General features: G+C 42.3%; 1 protein-coding gene across 2 annotated transcripts; it reads left to right on the top strand.

Annotated features, from left to right (window-relative positions):
- Positions 1–2,198: 2,198 nt before the first annotated feature.
- clcn7 (chloride channel 7) lies at positions 2,199–20,724 on the top strand. 2 transcript variants are annotated; one of them, XM_048247025.1, is made up of 25 exons: positions 2,199–2,425; positions 3,353–3,427; positions 4,072–4,137; positions 4,448–4,513; positions 5,016–5,148; positions 5,832–5,941; positions 6,192–6,272; positions 6,537–6,599; positions 6,930–7,013; positions 7,162–7,255; positions 8,411–8,475; positions 8,607–8,723; positions 9,081–9,135; positions 10,539–10,599; positions 11,002–11,146; positions 11,954–12,047; positions 13,801–13,973; positions 14,660–14,711; positions 15,182–15,309; positions 15,590–15,675; positions 15,934–16,066; positions 16,403–16,462; positions 18,026–18,202; positions 18,653–18,733; positions 19,049–20,724. In XM_048247025.1, the coding sequence occupies exons 1-25, from the start codon at positions 2,315–2,317 to the stop codon at positions 19,133–19,135; spliced, it is 2,397 nt and encodes a 798-aa protein (XP_048102982.1). In that variant the 5' UTR covers positions 2,199–2,314; the 3' UTR covers positions 19,136–20,724. The 2 variants fall into 2 exon arrangements, with proteins under 2 accessions (XP_048102982.1, XP_048102984.1); XM_048247027.1 differs by lacking the exon at positions 3,353–3,427.
- Positions 20,725–20,882: the final 158 nt, after the last annotated feature.

Here is a 20,882-nt window from a genome sequence, read left to right as displayed (position 1 = left end):
CTGCTTTCAATGTGTTCGGTTCAAGGCCTACATTAACTTTTCAAATATGTTTCATTAATTAATTAATTAGTTAATTAGTTAATTCATTCATTCATTCATTCATTCATTCATATTTCCATGTACACTGCAAAAACTGCTTTTCTAACGGAGTGTTATTATTATAACTATTATTATATTATTATTATTTTATATTAAGATCAGAAATCTAGTTGGTATTGTTTTTAGTATAAAGAGACAAGACATGGTTCGGAGTAATTTCGCCCTAGGGTCCTTTGCACCATGAACAGACAAACAGAACCTGTTTTCCCTTGGACAAACCTATGGGTCGAACCCTGGTCGAGTAGCGCTGTCAGAAACTAATGAGTTTCTGCAGGCGTAATGGAACCAACTTTTATCTCGTAAATTACCCCACTAATAATGCCCTGAATGGTACGAAACTTCTACAGTATGTTCTTTAAGCGATTACATCAACGTTTTTTGATATCCCGTTTTTAATATATTTTTTCCGTGTTTACAACTTAGTGTTAACTAATAATTGTTGCAAACTGGTACTACGAACAAAATATTAGTGCATTCCTGGATCTACATCCTTATGCATGCTTCCTGCCAGGACTTTCACAGGCTTTTCCCAAATCACGGAAGTAACGTCGACGCAGTGATTTAGTAGCAGATAATAGCATCCATCAGGCAAGTGTTATTTAAATAAACTCCTGGTGTACTTTTCCAATTTTTCAATGCCTCGTTTTATGAGTAAAGAACATACTGTAGAAGTCAGGGCTACTCGACCAGGGTTCGACCAAGGGAAAACAGGTTCTGGGAGGGTGTTTGGCTCGGGGTCATGGTGCAAAGGACCCTAGGGTGAAATTATGCTGCTTTCCTAGTCTCGTAAATCATCATACACCCACCCGTACAACATGTACGAATGAGTGGCTTTAGGAACACATTTCTCTCGAGCCACGAGGGGCATTAGCAGGAGGCTAGTCATTGTTTTGTGCTACATGTAGCCTCTATCTAAACGGCTTGAAAACAAATTGTTACATTGTATTGCAGGCACAGCAAGACCGTGCAATGCATGAATTGGTGACCGGATTGAAGCAGCAATGTAATCTAGTGTGTAAGAGCATTACATCAACATTAACATGACCAACACAGTACATTATGCAAAAAAAATACATGTCATCTCATCTCAACTATGGGCGCAGCCATGTTTGTTGTAAGGTCGTACGTCCACCTCGGGGTACCCTCAAGTACTCCGAGGTAAAGTGGGCGTGCCTGCCCAAAATGCCGCAAGAAAGCTGGGTAATTTACACTTTCCAACTTGGGCGGCGGATTTACGACACAACCCGAAAGCACCATTACTCCGAACCATCGCTTTAACACACTGGCAGCCAAATTTGCTTGTTTTAAGAACAAATATGCTTAGATTTGTCTTATATTTTTAGGGCCATTTTTGCAGAGTAATCTCTGATAATGTCCTGAATTTCATGCACCCTGCTTGAAACCAGCTTGCCACTCATAACAGCCTGAAAAAAATAATGAAGTGGTTATTTTATGTCATTTTGAAAAGCTTCTAAATGTTGATATTATAAAGCTCAGATATATGATATAAATTGTATAGACTTAAAACTGTATACTGTATAAAACTGTAACTTTAATTTAATAGTTTTGGTGTATTTTTTATGTTAATTGTGTAACATCAGTTTTGCATTTCAACATTAAATGTGAAGTCAATATTCTATTTTTCTATTTCCATATTTTACTGTGAACATTAAAAAATAAAAATAAAAACATATCCAATAACTGTGATTTATTGTCAGAATAAATGTATTTAAGCTGATGATGCACATGACAACGCAATGTTGCAGAGCAATGTATGTAGCAACACCAATGTTGGTTTTGGCCATAGACTGTAGGCCTGGTTTAGGCCCATTGCCATTAATATTGACCAATATTTTTACCACATTATTTACCACAACTTTTAGATAATGAAATTAAAGCACATGGTACAGGTTATGTGATTGCTCAGCAACATTGTTAAAAAATGTGCCCCATATATCATCAACATTTGGCTATAAACTGATGAACTTCAGCCTGTTAAAGTAAACAACTGGCCAGGCCCCTTCCAAAAAAGACTACATTACCCAAAATCCCTTTCGTGTACTTTTTGGTCGCTTTTCCTACCCGTACAGTTCGTCACGAGATTTCTTATGATTGTTAGTCATGGGTACAAGCTGTCCGGGGTAGTTTGCCAGCTACAGTTGTAGATTTTTACAAATATTGCAGTTGTTAGAGTGTTAATCTACCGGATCAGAATATGGCAAACATCACCAAAAAAGTGTCATGGTCTAGCCGGGGCGATGACAGTGCGCGCGGAGAGGCTACCCCGTTACTCAACGGAACCGAGGAAGTCAGATACACAAGACAGGTAAGTTAGCTAGCTAGCAATCTGCGAAGGCTGGTAAGCTATTTGAAATATATTTGTCATCGAAGTCTAATTGTGGTGAGTATTTGTAGCTTGAATTGTATCTGTAGGCAGCGATAGTGTTGCATTGCGCGTAACATCTTACTTTGTGCATGTGCATCTTAGCATGCAACTCCATACAAATGATGTGAATGAGTATGAAATAATAATCATCTAATAGACTGGCATTTAGGAGACCTCTTCTAAATTGAACGTGAATTAAGTCCTGAATGTTACTGATTGGATAGTAGACAATGAAACACAAACATGACTCAACAGAGGCAGGAGAAGTATATCTGCTGCAGACTAACTGTCAGTTGTATTCTAGCATTACACGTTACTGCACTCAAGTGTGAAAAACCTGTCGTGTAGGCTATCAGATGACTGTATCTGGTTTTGTAAGTAATTAACAAATGCAAATATCGTTATAGATATGCATATGTAATGTGGATAGCATTGTCTATTCTGCCCACAGTTGTTCCCCTCAAGGTAAAGTGCTCTTTGAAGAATTTACAGACAGAAATTCTTATAAACCCCTTTAGTTTAAAGGCAGTCGGTATAACATCAACGTGTGGTGCAATAACTTTGTAACACTGCAGGTTTTCGCATAGTAAATTTGGCATTAGTTCGTACCATTAGGCTTAGTCATCTACTGGACCCCAGTGTTGAAGCATTGGGATTTCCAACTTCCTATTCTAGCAAGCCTGGCGGATTCCCGATACTCTTTTTGGCTGTTGTTTCCACACAGTTTATTCCACTATTAGACCCATACGAAAATCTGATTTAGCCAAACTCAACCCAAAATGAGGTGATCTATGATCACCTTATATATCATTGTTATCAGGGAGACATGGGAGATCCTTTGAACCATTTGATGTTTTTGGTCCATAGCCATCCGGGGGAGGTATATTTCACATAGGCAGACTCAGTACGGTGGACCTGGAAGAAGAAATCACAACAGAAGAGGTAATTCCTGAGTGGTCCTCATCTTTGATGATGGATCTCCTGTGGTAGTCTTCAATCCAACGCTGGATTCCTTTCACTCGTGCCATGTGGGCTAGAACAACAACCTCACAGTGAAGGCTTTACTAAATTACAGACCATCTGTGAACTACACACACAAACACACACACAGCTTCTTTGTTTTCTCGGTTGAATCTTCGGTCATTCAGTACATGAAGTAGATTCATAGAACATCTCTCTCCGTGTCCATGGTCCAAATCTGTTTGAGGATGCTGTAGTGACCTGTCCATTCAATGACTCTGACTCATGCATAGTGCTAACCAACTATCTGGAAACGTCTGTGTCAGAAATGACCATGTTTTCCCCTTTCACGTCAATGGCTCATTTCTCATGTTTTAATCCAGTGCCTGGCAGTTTGATAATGGCTGATCATTTATTTTTGTTTGCTTGTTTTGAACTGCTGCTGAATGTTGGTGTGTGTAGATATGCAGGACTCCAGTGTAGTCCAGCCAGTGTTGTGTGCATGTCATGAGCATGCATTGACCTCAGATGTAGGTCAATGCATGCTCACAGAGTTTTCTTTGACCGACTGCTTAATGTGGTTATGCTGGTGTGACTTATGCCTTATCTTCCTGTGTTGTGAGCAGGAATCTGTTAGAACCAGACCCAATGAGATCCCCCACAATGAGAAGCTGCTGTCTCTCAAATATGAGGTAATTAAAGAGTAAATTAAATAGGTATTAAATAGGAGAGGTAATTCAATTAAAGACCACCAGCCCCTTGCACATGCCTACTACCCCTCATAATTTCCTGTCCCACATATCAAACAGGGCTTTTGTCTGACAGACCCAATTGGTTAAAACAAAGACATTAGTATCCATGGCGATTGATAATTGTGTTTCATCGTAACATTGACAAGCAACACTTTTGAAGAGCTATGAAAGGCATGGCAATAATTTGATAGTTGATGTCATGTTGCTGAAGAAGAGCAGATTAATTTCCTTCTTGTGTTTTGTCTTGCAGAGTCTTGACTATGACAACACTGAGAATCAGCTGTTTCTGGAGGAAGAGAGGCGTATGAGCCAAATGGTCAGTGCAGCTCTAGGCCCACTACAGACTTTGCTTTTTACAACAAGCAGTGCGAGTGCGTGTGTTGAGCGTGTGTGTGTGTATGTGCGCGTGTGTGTGTGTGTGTGTGTGTGCATGCATGTGTGTGTGCGTGCACGTATGTGTGAGTAATTAGACCTGACAAGTTTAAAATATATAGTTCTCAGGCAATAACTGGTGTATGCCCCATCGTATAGCTCTTAAATGGAGTGAATATAAGAACTATAAGTTCAACATAGAATATGAGGAGCCAGTGTGAGAATGTTCACTTAAGATCTTATAGATTTCTTTTCATCTTTGTTCCAGTACATCTTAGAGCCTAGTAGTCCTGAGCTTAATGTCAGAGGATGTTTATTTAAGAGTTCTACTTGAATTTGAAGTAGATGACTTTGGTTCTTTCTTGCAATGGTTGACCAGTCCTCTTAGCATAGCTCATTTTTCATAGCTTTCTGTTCCAGTGATGTACTGTTGGTTTGTTCCACAGGGCTTCAGATGTCTGGAGATTAGTCGCTGGGTCATCTGTGGGCTTATCGGGGTTCTCACCGGACTTATCGCTTGCTTCATCGACATTGTGGTGGAGAAAATGGCTGGGATGAAATACAGTATTGTCAAGCAGAGTATCCTTTGCACAGCATGGTTTGTGATGAAGTATTACCAGTAACCTTTTAACATTGAGGTTTTGTTCAAAGAATAAATGTATTGTCTGTGACTCATATTAGGGTAGTTTTACCATCAGGGTTTACAGCCCTTGGCGTTAAAATTGTGATTATCCTCCAACACATAATCAATAAATATGCTATAAAACAACAAAAACTTGAATAATAAAAGGTTTATTCTTTTGAAACAAAGCACTAACCCTGACTGTGAAATTACCCATTAGGTTACTTTCATAATGGCTTGTCAGTTTGTTTTGCAAGTGTTGAATGATATGTTTGTATGCTTATGTCACCTTTCCCTGTTTTCTATATATATATAAGTATATATACTTTTTTGATCCCGTGAGGGAAATTTGGTCTCTGCATTTAACCCAATCGGTGAATTAGTGAAACACAAACAGCACACAGTGAACACACAGTGAGGTGAAGCACACACTAATCCCGGCGCAGTGAGCTGCCTGCTTCAACGGCTGCGCTCGGGGAGCAGTGAGGGGTTAGGTGCCTTGCTCAACGGCACTTCAGCCGCGGCCCACTGGTCGGGGCTCGAACCGGCAACCCTCCGGTTACAAGTCCAGAGTGCTAACCAGTGGGCTACAGCTGCTTCTCGTTGCCATGGAAGCATTTCCTTGACTCACCTCCTGTAGACATTGAGAAATTTACAGAAGTTGGTGGGCTCTCCATCTCCCTTATATTATGGGCTGTGCTAAACTCAACACTAGTAATGATAGGATCCATCATAGTGGCCTTTTTTGAGGTAATTATGCACCTTTATCTCTAATGTATTCTCTTTATGTGTTATTGGCAAACTTAACTCCAGTGCATATTTGACTTCTCTCGTATTTTAAAGACATATTTTTCAGTAGAGAGAGGATAAACCGGATCTATACCTCTAAATATAAAATTACTCTACATATTAATGCTGTGTAACTGCTCTTGCTCTGATTAAATTTTCTCTCTCTCTCTCGTGGTCCCTCTCTCTCTCTCTCCCTCTGTTGTTCTCTCAGCCCATCGCTGCAGGTAGTGGCATCCCTCAGATTAAGTGCTACCTCAACGGAGTGAAGATCCCGCGGGTGGTGCGACTGAAGGTACCCCCCACACACACACACACACACACACACACACACACACACACACAACTCTCTTAATCACACACACACAGTCCACCGACTCTCAGCATGTCAGAGACAAACTCCTACTGCTCTTTGCCTGCAGTGTGGCATAGTCATTAAACTCGTAATAGTAATCACAAGTGAGCTAAAAGCTCGAAGGATTTCAACATGCAGCATACACATATATGTTATGAGAGCTCTTGTCCAGTGGTATGGTAATCTGCTTTTTGTTTTCCGCAGACTCTGATGGTAAAAGTATGTGGCGTAATCTGCTCAGTGGCTGGAGGACTGGCAGTTGGAAAGGTAGAAAAATGCAAAGGGGAAACGACACGTTTCTGTTACAATGCTTACAATGCTGACACTGTTCTGTGTACAAATGCTTATTTCCTCGTTTAGTGACTGATTTTAAATTGTTTAGTGAGGTTATGGGCTCTTGACATGGGTTCTTGTGGCGGTTTAACACAGACTAAGGAGGGTAATTTAAACTTGCAGCGCAGCAGTGCCTTTTTGAAGATTGTTGTAATTGGGATGTCATTGCTGCTCACTATTTAAAAATGTCTCGATATCTAAATTGGTCTTGGGCTGCAAGATGAAGCAAATGATGTGATTTGTCCTCTTGTCCTCTCCTCACAGGAAGGACCCATGATTCACTCTGGGGCAGTAGTGGCAGCTGGTGTGTCGCAGGGCAGGAGCACTTCCCTCAAGAAAGACTTCAAGGTCAGCGCCACTGCCTCCAGTAGTGCAACTTCACTAAAGCCTCATGCATACTGCGGCCCACGTGAGAGGTCGTTGTGGAAATTTCGAGATGAGGAAAGTGAGGATCAGAGGAATGACCATGTGGTTTATTTTTTGTCTCTGCCTGCAGATCTTTGAGTACTTCCGCCGAGACACGGAGAAGAGGGACTTTGTCTCGGCAGGTGCTGCCGCCGGCGTCTCCGCTGCTTTTGGTGCTCCCGTCGGTATGTTCCCCTCTTACTCCACAGCGTTTATTTTGGGGTTTTGCAATCTCACCAGCGAAGAAGTGAAAATGCCGATAGCACAGCCACCAAACTCTACCGCATCCATTTGTGGATTCAAGCGGAGCATTAAGACAGTGATGTCTCAATAGTTTCACTGTGAGCCATTTGGTTTGTAGCTAATCTCTGTATGGGGAAATTGTAAAAAAAAAAAAAAAAAAAAGATATGTTCCCCTTGGGGATCCGAGCAGAAATGACCTCAGGAAGCAAGCTTGCACCACGGCATGGTTGTCTGGACATTAAAGTGCCGGCTTATATGTAATTGATGGATATGCAGAGTTGGCTCAGACCAATCCGTAGACCTGTCAGCAGGTTTAAATCCGTTGGAACGTAAAGCTGAGGCTATGGGTATGAGTGCTATGGGTATGAGTGCTATGGGTATGAGTGCTATGGGTATGAGTGCTATGGGAATGAGTGCTATGAGTATGAGTGCTATGAGTATGAGTGCTATGAGTGAGTGGTATGGGTATGAGTATGAGTGCTATGGGTATGAGTATGGGTATGAGTGCTATGAGTATGAGTGCTATGAGTATGAGTGCTATGAGTGCTATGGGTATGAGTGCTATGAGTATGAGTGCTATGAGTATGAGTGGTATGAGTATGAGTGGTATGAGTATGAGTGGTATGAGTGCTATGAGTATGAGTGGTATGAGTGGTATGAGTGCTATGGGTATGAGTGCTATGGGTATGAGTGGTATGAGTATGAGTGCTATGGGTATGAGTGGTATGAGTATGAGTGGTATGAGTATGAGTGGTATGAGCATGAGTGCTATGGGCATGAGTGCTATGGGCATGAGTGCTATGAGTATGAGTGGTATGAGTATGAGTGGTATGAGTATGAGTGGTATGAGTATGAGTGGTATGAGTGCTATGGGTATGAGTGCTATGAGTGCTATGGGTATGAGTGCTATGGGTATGAGTGCTATGGGTATGAGTGCTATGGGTATGAGTGGTATGGGTATGAGTATGAGTGGTATGAGTGCTATGGGTATGAGTGCTATGGGTATGAGTGCTATGAGTATGAGTGCTATGAGTATGGATGTGTAGCACACAGATAGGGTCTAATTCTCTGTTTGTGTGCTCTGTGCTTTATTAAAGGTGGAGTACTTTTCAGTTTAGAAGAGGGGGCTTCCTTCTGGAACCAGATGTTGACGTGGAGAATAGTGAGTCTCAAGGGGTTGGAGTCCCTTTTGGTCTTTTCTTCAGAAATGAAGTCAGGTTTTTGTTGTTGTTGTTGTTGTTGATGTTGATGATGACGTTGTCTGTCTGTCTGTCTCTCTTTCTTGTGTCTCAGTTCTTCGCCTCAATGATCTCCACCTTCACTTTGAACTTCTTCCTGAGCATCTACAATAACAAGCCTGGAGACCTCTCCTACCCCGGACTCATTAACTTTGGGGGCTTTGAGACTGATGTAAGTGGTCCCTTTTTCTCCAGCAACACACACCACACACCACACACACACACACACACACACACACACACACACACACACACACACACACACACGGGCTCTCCCCTTGCTACGTTTCTGTATTTCACTCTCTCCATGTTACTCACTATTTCAGTTCTTTCTTTATTTTCTTTCCTTCTTTCTTTAATTCTTTTTTTCTTTCCTACTTCCTTGATATCTCTCATCTGAAACTCATGTCCTGTTTTCTCTCTTTATTTGAAGCAAGGCAGATTGTTATTGTTGTGAAAAAACAAACATTTTAGACATACAGTGTGAAGGGTATGTGTGTCTCATCTCACCTCTGTGTTCTCCTTTCAGAGTGTGACCTATAACCTGTATGAGATTCCTCTGTTCATTATAATTGGAGCAATAGGTGAGAACCCTTTTCCATTGCATGTGTTTATTGCAAATGTTAACCCTTAGAACCCGATCGACGCAAAGTGCGTCAAAAAACACACCCTTTCTTCTCTGTTAAATTGCTCCGGATCTGTTCATCGCAGCGAGATGAAACCTTTATTGCATGACAGAGCAGAAGTGGGGCTTTCCAAAGAGACTACACACTTGTCTGTACGATCAAGTATATATAAAAAAAATAACCATGAAATTAAATCAAATTGCATCATATTTACAGTCTATACTTCTCTGCTTTCACCTGCGCACCCATTACTCTCGTTTGAATTACTCGCGAACCCGTGATCGCATAGATATGGCAAGCATATCAGATGAAAGAGGAGACACAGGGCTTATCCATTGGTACCATGTTTGGTACCATCCTTCTGGCTTATAAAAACAGACGAAGTGACTGCAAAATAATAACCTCATGTACACAAACCAATGCTGCACGCCCATTACACTCGTTTGAATTACTCGCGGACCCGAACGAAGTGACAGCAAAATAATATCTTCATATTGCTGGACTTACCCCACGTTTTTGTCTGTTTTTGTGGCAAAGCATGTTTATAATACAACGCTATCGTGTGTTTCTCTATGTCAAAGCATGTTCATAATCCGGTTTTGAGATCCTAGCAAATTCCTGCATGGCATCCAATTCAAGGCTCACATTGCATCCCAATTTGTTCAACAAGAAACACCTTTTTGCCTTTACTTTGTTCATGGCAATGCAGTAAAAAGTTGAGAATCATTATGAGTGCATACACGCAGGCTAACACGCAACCTCGGGTCAAGTCAGGTCAGATCAGTTCGTGTCACAGATATGGAGCACAGAAAGGTCATTTTTAATCACTAAATAAAAAATGGCATTTATTTCCGTAAATCACACACCACATATTTCTGTAAATTGCTCAGCCCCAGAGTATCCCTCCAACATGGCAATTATATTGCCCGATTCAGGACAGTCTGCCCTACACACACATGAAATGCATGTAGAGCTATGAGCTTGCTGTGGTGAGATACATGTCGAAATATAAGAATTTTTATAATATGCTTTTTATATTTTAATTATTTAAAAATCAAAATAAAATCAATGCTAGTACTAATACATGAAACGATGGTTCTGATCTGGATAGCCTAGTCTCTGCTGAAAAAAACAATATATAATATGTGTGTGTGGCACTTACAATGACCAGAATAAATCCTTATGAATAAAGGGAGTGAAAATGCCCTAAAAACAGCTTAGGGTTCTAAGGGTTAAGAATGCATTCACAAGATCTGTGTCTGTTACATTCACACAAACCTAAATCCTTTGAAGCATTTGAACAAGTATAATGACTCACAATTTCCCGCAACGGTTCAGTGACTTTTCAACTTGTGACACAGGAGGGTTGCTGGGGGCACTGTTCAACTTCCTGAACTACTGGCTAACAATCTTCAGAATCCGGTAAGGATGGGGCCTCTTAAGTACAGTACAGGTGTCACCCAATTAAGGACAGGTCTCACATTGCCCAATTTTTGCGCAATTTCAGAGACAAGAGGTGCGTTCAAATTCCTTGTACAGAGACGAACATGTTTGTCTGAACAGATAAATTTGAACGATTATGTGTAAACATTTCATCTCAATGCTAACTCTCTGTCCAACTTCTAACATGTTCGCTGAGAACTACCTTAAACTGTTTGCAAATGTAGTGTTTGCAAATGTTCGCGGAAAAACTCAAGGCGAACAGAAAACTGTTTGCAAATGATTTGTGAGTTTGAACGCACCTCAGGCTTGTTTCTCTCACCTGTCCCCCGGCCGGCTGTCCTCGAGGTGTCTGGTCTGAAGCTCCGCCGCGCTCTCTTTCAGATACGTGCATCGGCCATGTCTGCAGGTGTTGGAGGCCATGCTGGTTGCTGCGGTGACCGCCACCGTCTCCTTCACCATGATCTACTTCTCCAACGACTGCCAGCCCCTGGGTCAGGACCAGACCACTGAGGACTACCCGCTCCAGGTCAGTGAGTTCGTCATAAGGGGGCCAGTGAGTTCATGATGAGTGGGCAGTGAGTTTGTCCTTCTGCTCTGTTAGAGTCCCGCTGGCTCAATTTAAAGATGCAGTCCAAGATTTGGTTACGGTTTTCTTCTTTCCTTTCGTCACCCTGAAGCACTTTGTTAATTGCCCGAGATGATTAGGGCTCAGACCGATCCAATATGTTTTGTTTCTCATTTACATAGCAGAGGCTGAATATGAACACGCCAAAGTTTTTATTTGTCTGTTTGTTTTATTTTTCTAACCACAAAAAAACATTTAATGAACAATGGAACATTGAATGGCAGACTGCACCACAAATGAAGTGATTTTATTTTTTTCATTTTAGGAGGTAAAGAGGTAATTACATTTAGTCCATTACTAGAACTGTAGTCTGAGTTAATAAGGTCCGCTCTTTTACTTAATACGAGTAACATAATTAACCTGCATGGAAAGCACAAGTCTGTGTGGTTTGTCTAAACAGAAGCGTAAAACATGTAACACATCCATGCTTAAATGATGATACAAGTGTGACACATCAAGGATTCAGTTTCTCTGCACGGTTGTTGATACAGAACATTTCGATTTGTCTTAACATGAAACCTTTTAAAGTGTAATTTGACCTAAGTGTTATATTGGACTGTATGTTCAGTCGTGTCCACCTTCTCAGCTGGGATCACAGTAAGGGAGGTCAAGGAGAATCTGTTCTGAGATCAGTGTGGGAGTAGGAAGGCGAGGCAGAGAGGTTAAACTGCAGACCTGGCTGACTCCCTTTGTGTCTCCCTTCTGCAGCTGTTCTGTGCAGATGGCGAGTACAATTCCATGGCTACCGCATTCTTCAACACACCGGAGAGGAGCGTCCGCAGCCTGTTCCACAACCCACCAGGTGTGTGTGTGTGTGTGTGTGTGTGTGTGTGTGTGTGTGTGTGTGTGTCTGACTTTCCCTGTCACGCCAGTCTGTGGTATTGTGAAGTCATTAGACGCCCATGCTCTCTGTTTCTGCAGTGTTCTCATGACATGGGCGGTGTGGGTGTGTTTGGTGGTTGAGTTGTAAAGCGTCGTGCATATGAGTCTGTTGGTTTGGTTACCTGTCAGGATGCATGTTTAGCATTCCTGGGTCTGGGTCTTCCTGACGAGCCAACAGACAGTGTTGCTAGGAGAGTGAATGAAGAAATCCCTGAATGAAAATATCAGTTCCCTCCTACTACTATTACTACCACTACTACTACAAGATTGTGTTTGTGGGCACATCTAAATCTGCATTAGTGCTTATATTGTGACTTTATATTTTTTCCAAGCTTAGGGAGTCTGTACTGTCATTGTAAATAAGGAGCAAAAGGGGGGTGGGGAAAGTCTAAAACTGTAGGAGTAAGATGTGTCTGTCTAGTCCCAGTCCACTCCATGCGGCCAGGGCAGGCCAGCTGATTAAGAGCTGCAGGAAACTGGGCAGCTGGCAGAGAGCTCAGGGTCTCCCACGCCAGGGAGCAGGAGAGAGACTGATGACTTTGCCAGAGAGAGGGAGCCCCACGGTGGAGCTCCGTGCTCAGGCCCAGTAGCTCTCTGCTGCAGTGGCCTGTAAACCGGTAGATAAATAAATGGCCGTGTAAAGGCCGTGGGAATGGATGAAATAATAACATGTCAGCCTGCACAAATGTTTTTCACCGTTATCGTTAAGTTTGACGTTATATTTAGAGTTTGTGCTCTGAATGTGTTTCATGTTGGCCTGCCCTGTATGATGGCTGAAGGCTGAGCCATGGGTCAGTTACTCTGCCACCTAGTGGACGATGGATGGAGTAGATGGCTTACACCTGAATAATCACATGACATCTTCATTGATTTTTTTTGTTCTCAAAGGGGATACTTCAGAGTGCAGAGGTTGGGATGACTTCAAGACGTGTCCATAGCTCCCTGCAGTTTTATGAATTTGTATATAATGTAATATGTAAGACAATTGTCATGTCAAGCATGAAAAATTGTCTTTGGTCTAACCAAATCAGACCGAACTTTCAATATACACAGTATAGGCTCAATTCAATTAACAGAGTTCATTAAAACACAACATATCCACAGGATAAATACTTCACATTGAACACAAATTAAGCCCTGTGTTTTTTTTACTGTTTACTGCGGATTGAAGTGTGTCCTGCCTTAGTCTAAAGGCCTGGTCTGTTGCATGTAAGCCTAGTTTTCTTTTAGTAAGTGGCTCTGTCTGTCTGACAGAGGAAAAGGACTAGACTAGTCTATTGAGTTATGTGTGCGTGTCTGGATGAGAAATGCCTGCCCTCAGAACGAGGCTTGATTAGCACGCTTTCCCCTGTGGCAGACCATGTGCTCACTTCTCTGTTATCTTTTCAGCTTCTGCTTTTTCCTGTGACACCCACAAAGTGTGGTACTTAGCACATGTTGTTGTATATTATTATGTCTTTCTTTCATTCTCTCTCTCCTTCTCTCTCTCTCTCTCTCTCACTCATTCTCCTACTCTCTTTCTGCCTCTCCAGTTCTTGTTATTTCCTCATTCAATTCAATTCAACTCATTTCAATTCAGTTAGCTTTATTGGCATGACCATTCTAAATGAAACCGTGTTTCCAAAGCACATACAGCACAGCAATGGACTGCACTCTCTCTGTTCTCCTCTCAGGCTCCTACAACCCGCTGACGCTGGGGTTGTTCACCCTGACCTATTTCTTCCTGGCGTGCTGGACGTATGGGCTGGCCGTGTCGGCCGGGGTCTTCATCCCCTCGCTGCTCATCGGTGCCGCCTGGGGACGCCTCTTTGGCATCCTGCTGGCCTACTTCACCTCCGGCAGCTCTGTACGTTGGTCTCCTCCTCATCTTCTTCCTCATGCACAGACATGTGCATGTTACCTTCTCATAGCCTTCAGTGTGCTCACATTTGCATTCTAAGGAGAACACAACCCGTCAGAAGTCTTGCTTTGCATGTTGGTTTCCTGTGAAGCCAACCAAGTGTGGTTCCTTTTCTGGGGCTGACGGGTTGCATGCTTCACACAGCTGCACATACCGCACAACGATGCACTTTGATGTACTTGATGCTTTTTTGCACATAATGTGCCCTGTCCACACTCTGGCATATGACTAAATATTTCTTCCGTGCTCAGAGTCCCATCGCACAGTCAGTGTGCAGTTCTCAATAGTGGTACCAGGGTTCCTAAAAAGGCCTCATTGTTAATGAACAGTGAAATCTCTGTGAAGTTAATTAATCCAACAGCTTAACCTGAATAAAACAAGAAAAAAACACACACACACACACACACACACACACACACACACATACGCTTATTGCTAGGGTGATCAGAAGGAACACCTCAACATCAAATCCCAGACTCCCACTAACAAAGCTCCATTTAGGTAACTGGTACATTTCAGATGCATTATAATCTGAGGGCTCAGTTCGAGTCTGCATAAGTATCTCCACTCTAAGTTAAATGCAGAGACCTCATGGTTGAAGGCTTTTCCTGTGATTCTCGTCTCTCTAACAGATATGGGCAGATCCTGGCAAGTATGCTTTGATAGGTGCGGCTGCACAGCTGGGTGAGTGTGTGGTGATGTTTTTTATGTTTTATATTTTTTGATGTTCTTTTTGTTTGCGCAATGTTTAGATGTTTCTTTTAAGAAGAGTCTCTTGTAGAAAAGCCTAATAAACCACCAGCCTAGATCTACTGGAGGTGGTGATGTACTACGTGCTTGTTGTGTGACACTCCTCCACTCCCACCCTGTCTCCTTTGAGAAAGAAAGTGCCAGCTATAGTCATGTGACCGTGCAGCATTTTCAGACTAGCTCCACAGGCTGAGAATGTTCATGGCATTGGAAAGATATTGGCAAATGTTGATTCAGGATTACTGTGGTTTTCCTTTGTTTGTGTAAGTTTGTTTGAATAGCTCTAGGAGCTCTAGGCATTTGAAGCTTTGTTTGTTTGTTTGTTCAGGTGCTGTTGTTGTCATAGTTATTTTGCTGTCGATGGTTGTTCTTTGTGTGAATCTTGTGTTTGCTTCCATACACAGGCGGCATCGTCCGAATGACCCTGAGTCTCACGGTCATCCTGATGGAGGCCACGGGTAACGTCACCTTCGGCCTTCCCATCATGCTCGTGCTGATGACGGCCAAGATTGTAGGAGACTACTTCGCAGAGGTGAGTCCATCTTTCATTTGAGATGAGAAATGCTTCCATTTCTTTTTCAGTGACCTACCACTGATCCTTAATTGGGTTATGACCATACATTTGCGGAAGCAACACTGCATAACTTCCTCTATGTGAAACATGGCCTTACCACAGGACACGCCACATATGACTCCACATCAGCTTAGCTACATGGCTGTTTTACCAGTATGAGACTGACTTTACTCCCTTATCTGTGAAGAATATGGTGTTCTGACTGTCTGTGTGTCTTCTTTCTGCCATTGTTCCACAGGGTTTATATGATATCCACATCAAGCTGCAGAGCGTCCCCTTCCTTCATTGGGATGCCCCGGCGACCTCTCACTGGCTGACTGCCAGGTACAGTGCCATTGGTGTAGAGAACTGTCACTCACATCCTTTCAGCCATTCAATGGCCTGATGGTTTGTGGGGCACAGCACTCACGTGTGTGTGTGTGTGTGTGTGTGTGTGTGTGTGTGTATGTGTGTATGTGTGTATGTGTGTGTATGTGTGTCTGTGTGTGTGTGTGTCTGTGTGTGTGTATGTGTGCGTAAGAAAGAGAGAGAGAGACATGCTCTGATGATGGATGGTTCTCTCCCTCTCTCTCTCCGCCTTAGGGAGGTGATGAGCTCGCCAGTGACCTGCTTCAACAGGGTGGAGAAGGTCGGCACCATCGTGGACGTCCTGAGCAACACCTCCACAAATCACAACGGCTTCCCTGTAGTCGTTGAGATCACAGCCAGTGATGAGGTACCTGTTACATTAGAATTGGATGTTGGAAGACTGTTCTTTAGCAATTGTTGTGCTGCTAGTTGTACCCACCTGTTTTTATAACAGACTTTCAGGGTTAAATGCCCTGAAATTGCAAAATGGGGAGAGGATCAGCACCTTTTGTTTAGCCTTTGTGAGATCATGTTGAGCTCAACTGATGGGTGGTCAAAAGGATCAGATATCCACCTAAATGTCAGATGTGGAGTGGCTGTCTAATTCATCAGGGGTTGGTCATGGTCACTTTGCTGTATAGGTGCGGCCTCATAGAATCTCTGTGCTCTCTCTCCCCTCCCCTTCCTCCCTGTTTCCATTCAGCCTGGGAAAATCTGTGGCTTGATTCTGCGCTCCCAGCTCATTGTTCTGCTGAAACACAAGGTAAGGTGGGCTCTACCAATAGTGCTGTGAGCTTTTTTGATGTTTGTCAGCCTGCGTTTTTCCTACAAAAGAGTATTGTGTATAAAGCTTTTAGTGTCAGGCTCAATGGGTAGTAAATACAATAATGCATGTTTGGTTTATATCAATGCTAATATTTTTTCTAGAGATGCACCGATTGCAATTTTCTGGGCCGATACCGATTTCCGATTTTTCATAGAGTTTGACCTGCCGATACCGATTTTAGCCGATTCCGATTTCATTTCTTCTAACCATTTTACAGCACACACACAAATAGTTATTTTCTATCTTTTCTTTGATAGAACATGTTAATATAGACGTGTAATCAACTTATCAATGATGAAATGGCTGTTAAAAAAAAAATGGAACCGGTGAGCAGACTGCTTCAATCAGATTGAAGTCTAACTTCAGATGCAGTATCAAATTATGGATTAAGTTAAGTTATGGAACACCCATTTTATGCTTCTCACATCCAATATCCAACTAAAGATTTAAGAACAATTTTCATGATGCATTTGAACATACTACCATGTAACATATTTTCATACTGTATGCTTTGATGAATTTATGGGAGGGCGAGGGAAAAGTGGTAGCAGCCTAGGCTATCACGCAGGGGAGAAGTGCTAATAGCGATTAGGTGCTCCACCATATGAAAACAGTGCACGTCTGTTTTGCGGTGAAAAAATTAAATCCAAATTCCGGTTAAATGCATCAATTAGGCTATAGAAACTTTCAGAGACTACTGATTCAGTATTCAGAGCATCGGTTTTCTTCATTGTAGGCTACTATGTCAAAAGCAACTTTAACATTTGTTTGCCTTTCTAATAGGCTATCTTTGTTCACTTTCACGACATCCACTTCTCAATCTGCTAGACTAGGGTATTTTAAGACATAGCCCTAGTCTACGTGCAGTAAATAGTTAGAGTATTTTTTTTTTTTCAGTGGAGTAGAACTACTAGGGCTACTGTATGTCGCTGCTTGTTGACATCTTTGATTATTTTTAATGTCGCAGTCGTTTATCTCCGTTCAGCAGGCTTGTGGTTCAGCTGTGGGCACGCAATTAGCGGCAGTGACGGGCGGTGATGAGCGATGTTTACGTAGCCTAATGAAGTGACAGCTTAGTCAATTACACGCAGTAGGCCAATGGTAAAGCACAGCGTTTGCTGCATAGAAAAACTCAGTAGCCTATTAGCGCTTATCCAGCCCTGAGTGTTGGCCTGGTTGCTAGCTTCTTCAAACTTTGCAAACTCAGCTGGGTGTTGTTACAATTGCGGGGCGCGACGAAAGTGTATTTGACCCGCATAAAATCGGCATGTCTCAGACTGACCGGCCGGTCGCCGGTCATGGCCGATCACGTGAAAATCGGCCGATTCCGGTCACCAGCCGATCTATCGGTGCATCTCTAATTTTTTCACAACTACAAATTATTATTATAAATTCTTATAGAAGTTACATACACACCTTTTTTTCAGGTGTGTGTGTGTCTGTGTGTGTGTTTTCATTGTTGAAGTAATCAATCTGTACTCCTGTGTGTGTGTTTGTCAGGTGTTTGTGGAACGAGCCCATTCGCGCCTCAGCCAGAGGAAGCTTCAGCTGAAGGACTTCCGTGACGCCTACCCACGCTTCCCCCCCATCCAGTCCATCCACGTGTCGCAGGACGAGCGCGAGTGCATGATGGACCTCAGCGAGTTCATGAATGCCACGCCTTACACCGTGCCACAGGTGACCAGGCCCTCCAACCCCCACACCAGTCCATGTGTGGTCAGTCTCTCAGCTGATCAGTCCCATCACCACACAACATGTGAATACTCTCCAATAGAGCATGCGCACATCTTGTCATGTCTCTACTAGTTCCACATGTTCACCAGTTTGAGTTAAATAGGCATGCTAGACCTCAGCGCCCCTGGAAAGAAACACAGTGCAACCTTCTGGTGTTGTTTTGCATTGGAAAACTGATCAGGGGTGCATTTCCCAAAACAAGTTAGCAACTTTGTTGGTTGCAATGCAATTTCCCATTGCCAACCAACTAAGTTGCTAACAGGTTAGCAAATATGGTTTTGGGAAACGCACCCCAGGTCTGTGCACTATCTCTATTGTGAATCAACTCTTCTTCCTGTCTGTCTGTCTGTCTGTCTGTCTGTGTGTGTGTGTGTGTGTGTGTGTGTACTGCAGGAGACCTCTCTCCCTCGAGTGTTTAAGCTGTTCAGAGCTCTGGGCCTAAGGCATCTGCTGGTGGTGGACAGTGAGAACAGGGTATGTACAGTGTCCCACTATTGCCAAAACACTTTTGTTCAAAACACAGCTGATATCTTTGGGGTATTTGCAGTTATGAAGTATTTGTTGCTTCTAAAGCACAACATGTGCATGTTGCCAATAGCAGAATTGAGGTCATGAGAACTGGGTTATGATACTATCAGGATAATGAACTGGAGAGAATTGCCAGCATAATTAGGTGACCTGCTGTCTGAGACCCAGCTCATCTTCTTCAAATAACACATCACTGCTGTCCCTCTCTCTCCCCCTCTCTCTATCCCTTGCTCTCTCACTCCCTGTTCACTGTGTGGCTAGGTGGTGGGCCTGGTGACTCGTAAGGACCTGGCACGGTACCACTTAGGCAAACACGGGCTGGAAGAGTTGCAGTTGGCACAGACATGATAACCCTGTGGCCTCCATGAAGTCTCCCCACCCTTCACCCCGATGCCTACCGTACCTACAGTACCTACCCACCAGCTATGCACCGCCAGCGCACTCCTGAGGGTGCACCCAGGATCTCGGTAGTGTCATAGTGTCACACAAGCCAAAATTGGTGGACAAACGTGCACTTTTTTTTTTCCAATATTAGCAAGGGCTTGTTTTTTTATTTATGAGCGAAGTTGGAACAAACACGCATTGTACGTAAATAGGTACACATGTTTAAGTTTCCTCATCTTTCATATCATAGAAACTCACACATGTTTTGACATTTTGCACTATGTGATCATTTCATTTCATTTATTTATTGTGCAGTACTGTAGCCTGACAGTCGGGGGGCGAACGAGCCCTCCCTTACTTCACAGAAATATTGATTGCCACATATGGAGGAGCAGTCACTGCAGTCAGACTCCGTAAGTGTTGTAAGCAAGGGTCTTTAGTTGGTTTGTGTCACTTTATTATTTGTACCCTTGAGTTAGGAGATTATCCAGGTGACCAGGGTGGTTAAGATCCTGATCTTGATTTGATCTCAATGTATCGATGCACCATGGAATCACTCTTATTGCCCTTAAACTACTGTGATGCTTACCATTGCATTTGTCTTTAGCCACTTAAAGGATCTTGTTATGTTTTTTTTAAAATATACCATTTTACATGATTTACATTATTTGCAATGACCAAACAACACAGTGGAACCACATTTTCACCTAAAGCAATACATGGCAACCCGACAAAAACACACTTGCAAGCCTCAGCACATTTAGTGCTTTTTACTTGAGGATGCCCTTAATGTGGAATTCATGGCTGTTGGTTCAATAGGGGGATATGGGGAGTTATGAAACACTGGGGATGGAAGCCTTAACACAGAGCACCAGTAAGTGTGTACCTATGGCTTGTGGGTGTGTTTGTGGATGTCGCTATGCATTGAAGGATTCCAAGTGGTACTGTATTATTTTGGGTGAGGCCTACACTAAACAACTTTTGTCTACACTTGCAGACTGTAGATATTGTATCTATATCTCCGAGCTAACAATCTGGTAAGACAATGTTAAATTTGACGTGAATGTAAGATTTTTGTCATAAGGTTTGTTAACTTAAATATGTATGCACTGAACACATTCACATTTTCTGAACTGAAATAACAAGGTACTTTAAATACATGGAATGTGAAATTGAACAATGTGTTAAAAAAGATTTTTCATGAGAATTTTAAATTAATGTAAATGAGCATTCAGATGTTGATCTATCATTTGAAGGAAAGAAATGTGCAGTGAAATCATGTTAGAAACTGGATAAGACAGACATAAACTACCCTATAAATTATTCTATTTTGAAGAAATATTAATATTTAAGAATTATTTAGGTTTCCTTGACATTGGTTGCAGTTTGCCTTCTTGATCATTGAACATTATTTTTACAACAGTCACTGAATTCTCTCTTTGTGTCTTTGTGGATCTTTTTGTACAGTTGTAGATGTTGAATGAAAAGTGAAAATATGCTGTATTTTATAACCATTTGGACATTTGTGAACTAATAAAACTATGGATATTGTTGATCGGTTTGGAAAGCTCCTTTTATTCAAGTAATGCTTACACTTCATCAACCACTAACTGCATGATTGAATAGAATTAAAGAAATGTTATGATCATAAAATTGCTAAAAGTTTGTAGCCTGTGCATGTCCGCATGCATCAGGGCTGTCACCGCCATAT

Source organism: Alosa alosa, chromosome 6 (assembly GCF_017589495.1).
Source record: "Alosa alosa isolate M-15738 ecotype Scorff River chromosome 6, AALO_Geno_1.1, whole genome shotgun sequence".
Taxonomy (NCBI): domain Eukaryota; kingdom Metazoa; phylum Chordata; class Actinopteri; order Clupeiformes; family Clupeidae; genus Alosa; species Alosa alosa.
Note: the sequence above shows the minus strand (reverse complement) of the source record. Positions and strands in the feature narration are given on the sequence as shown.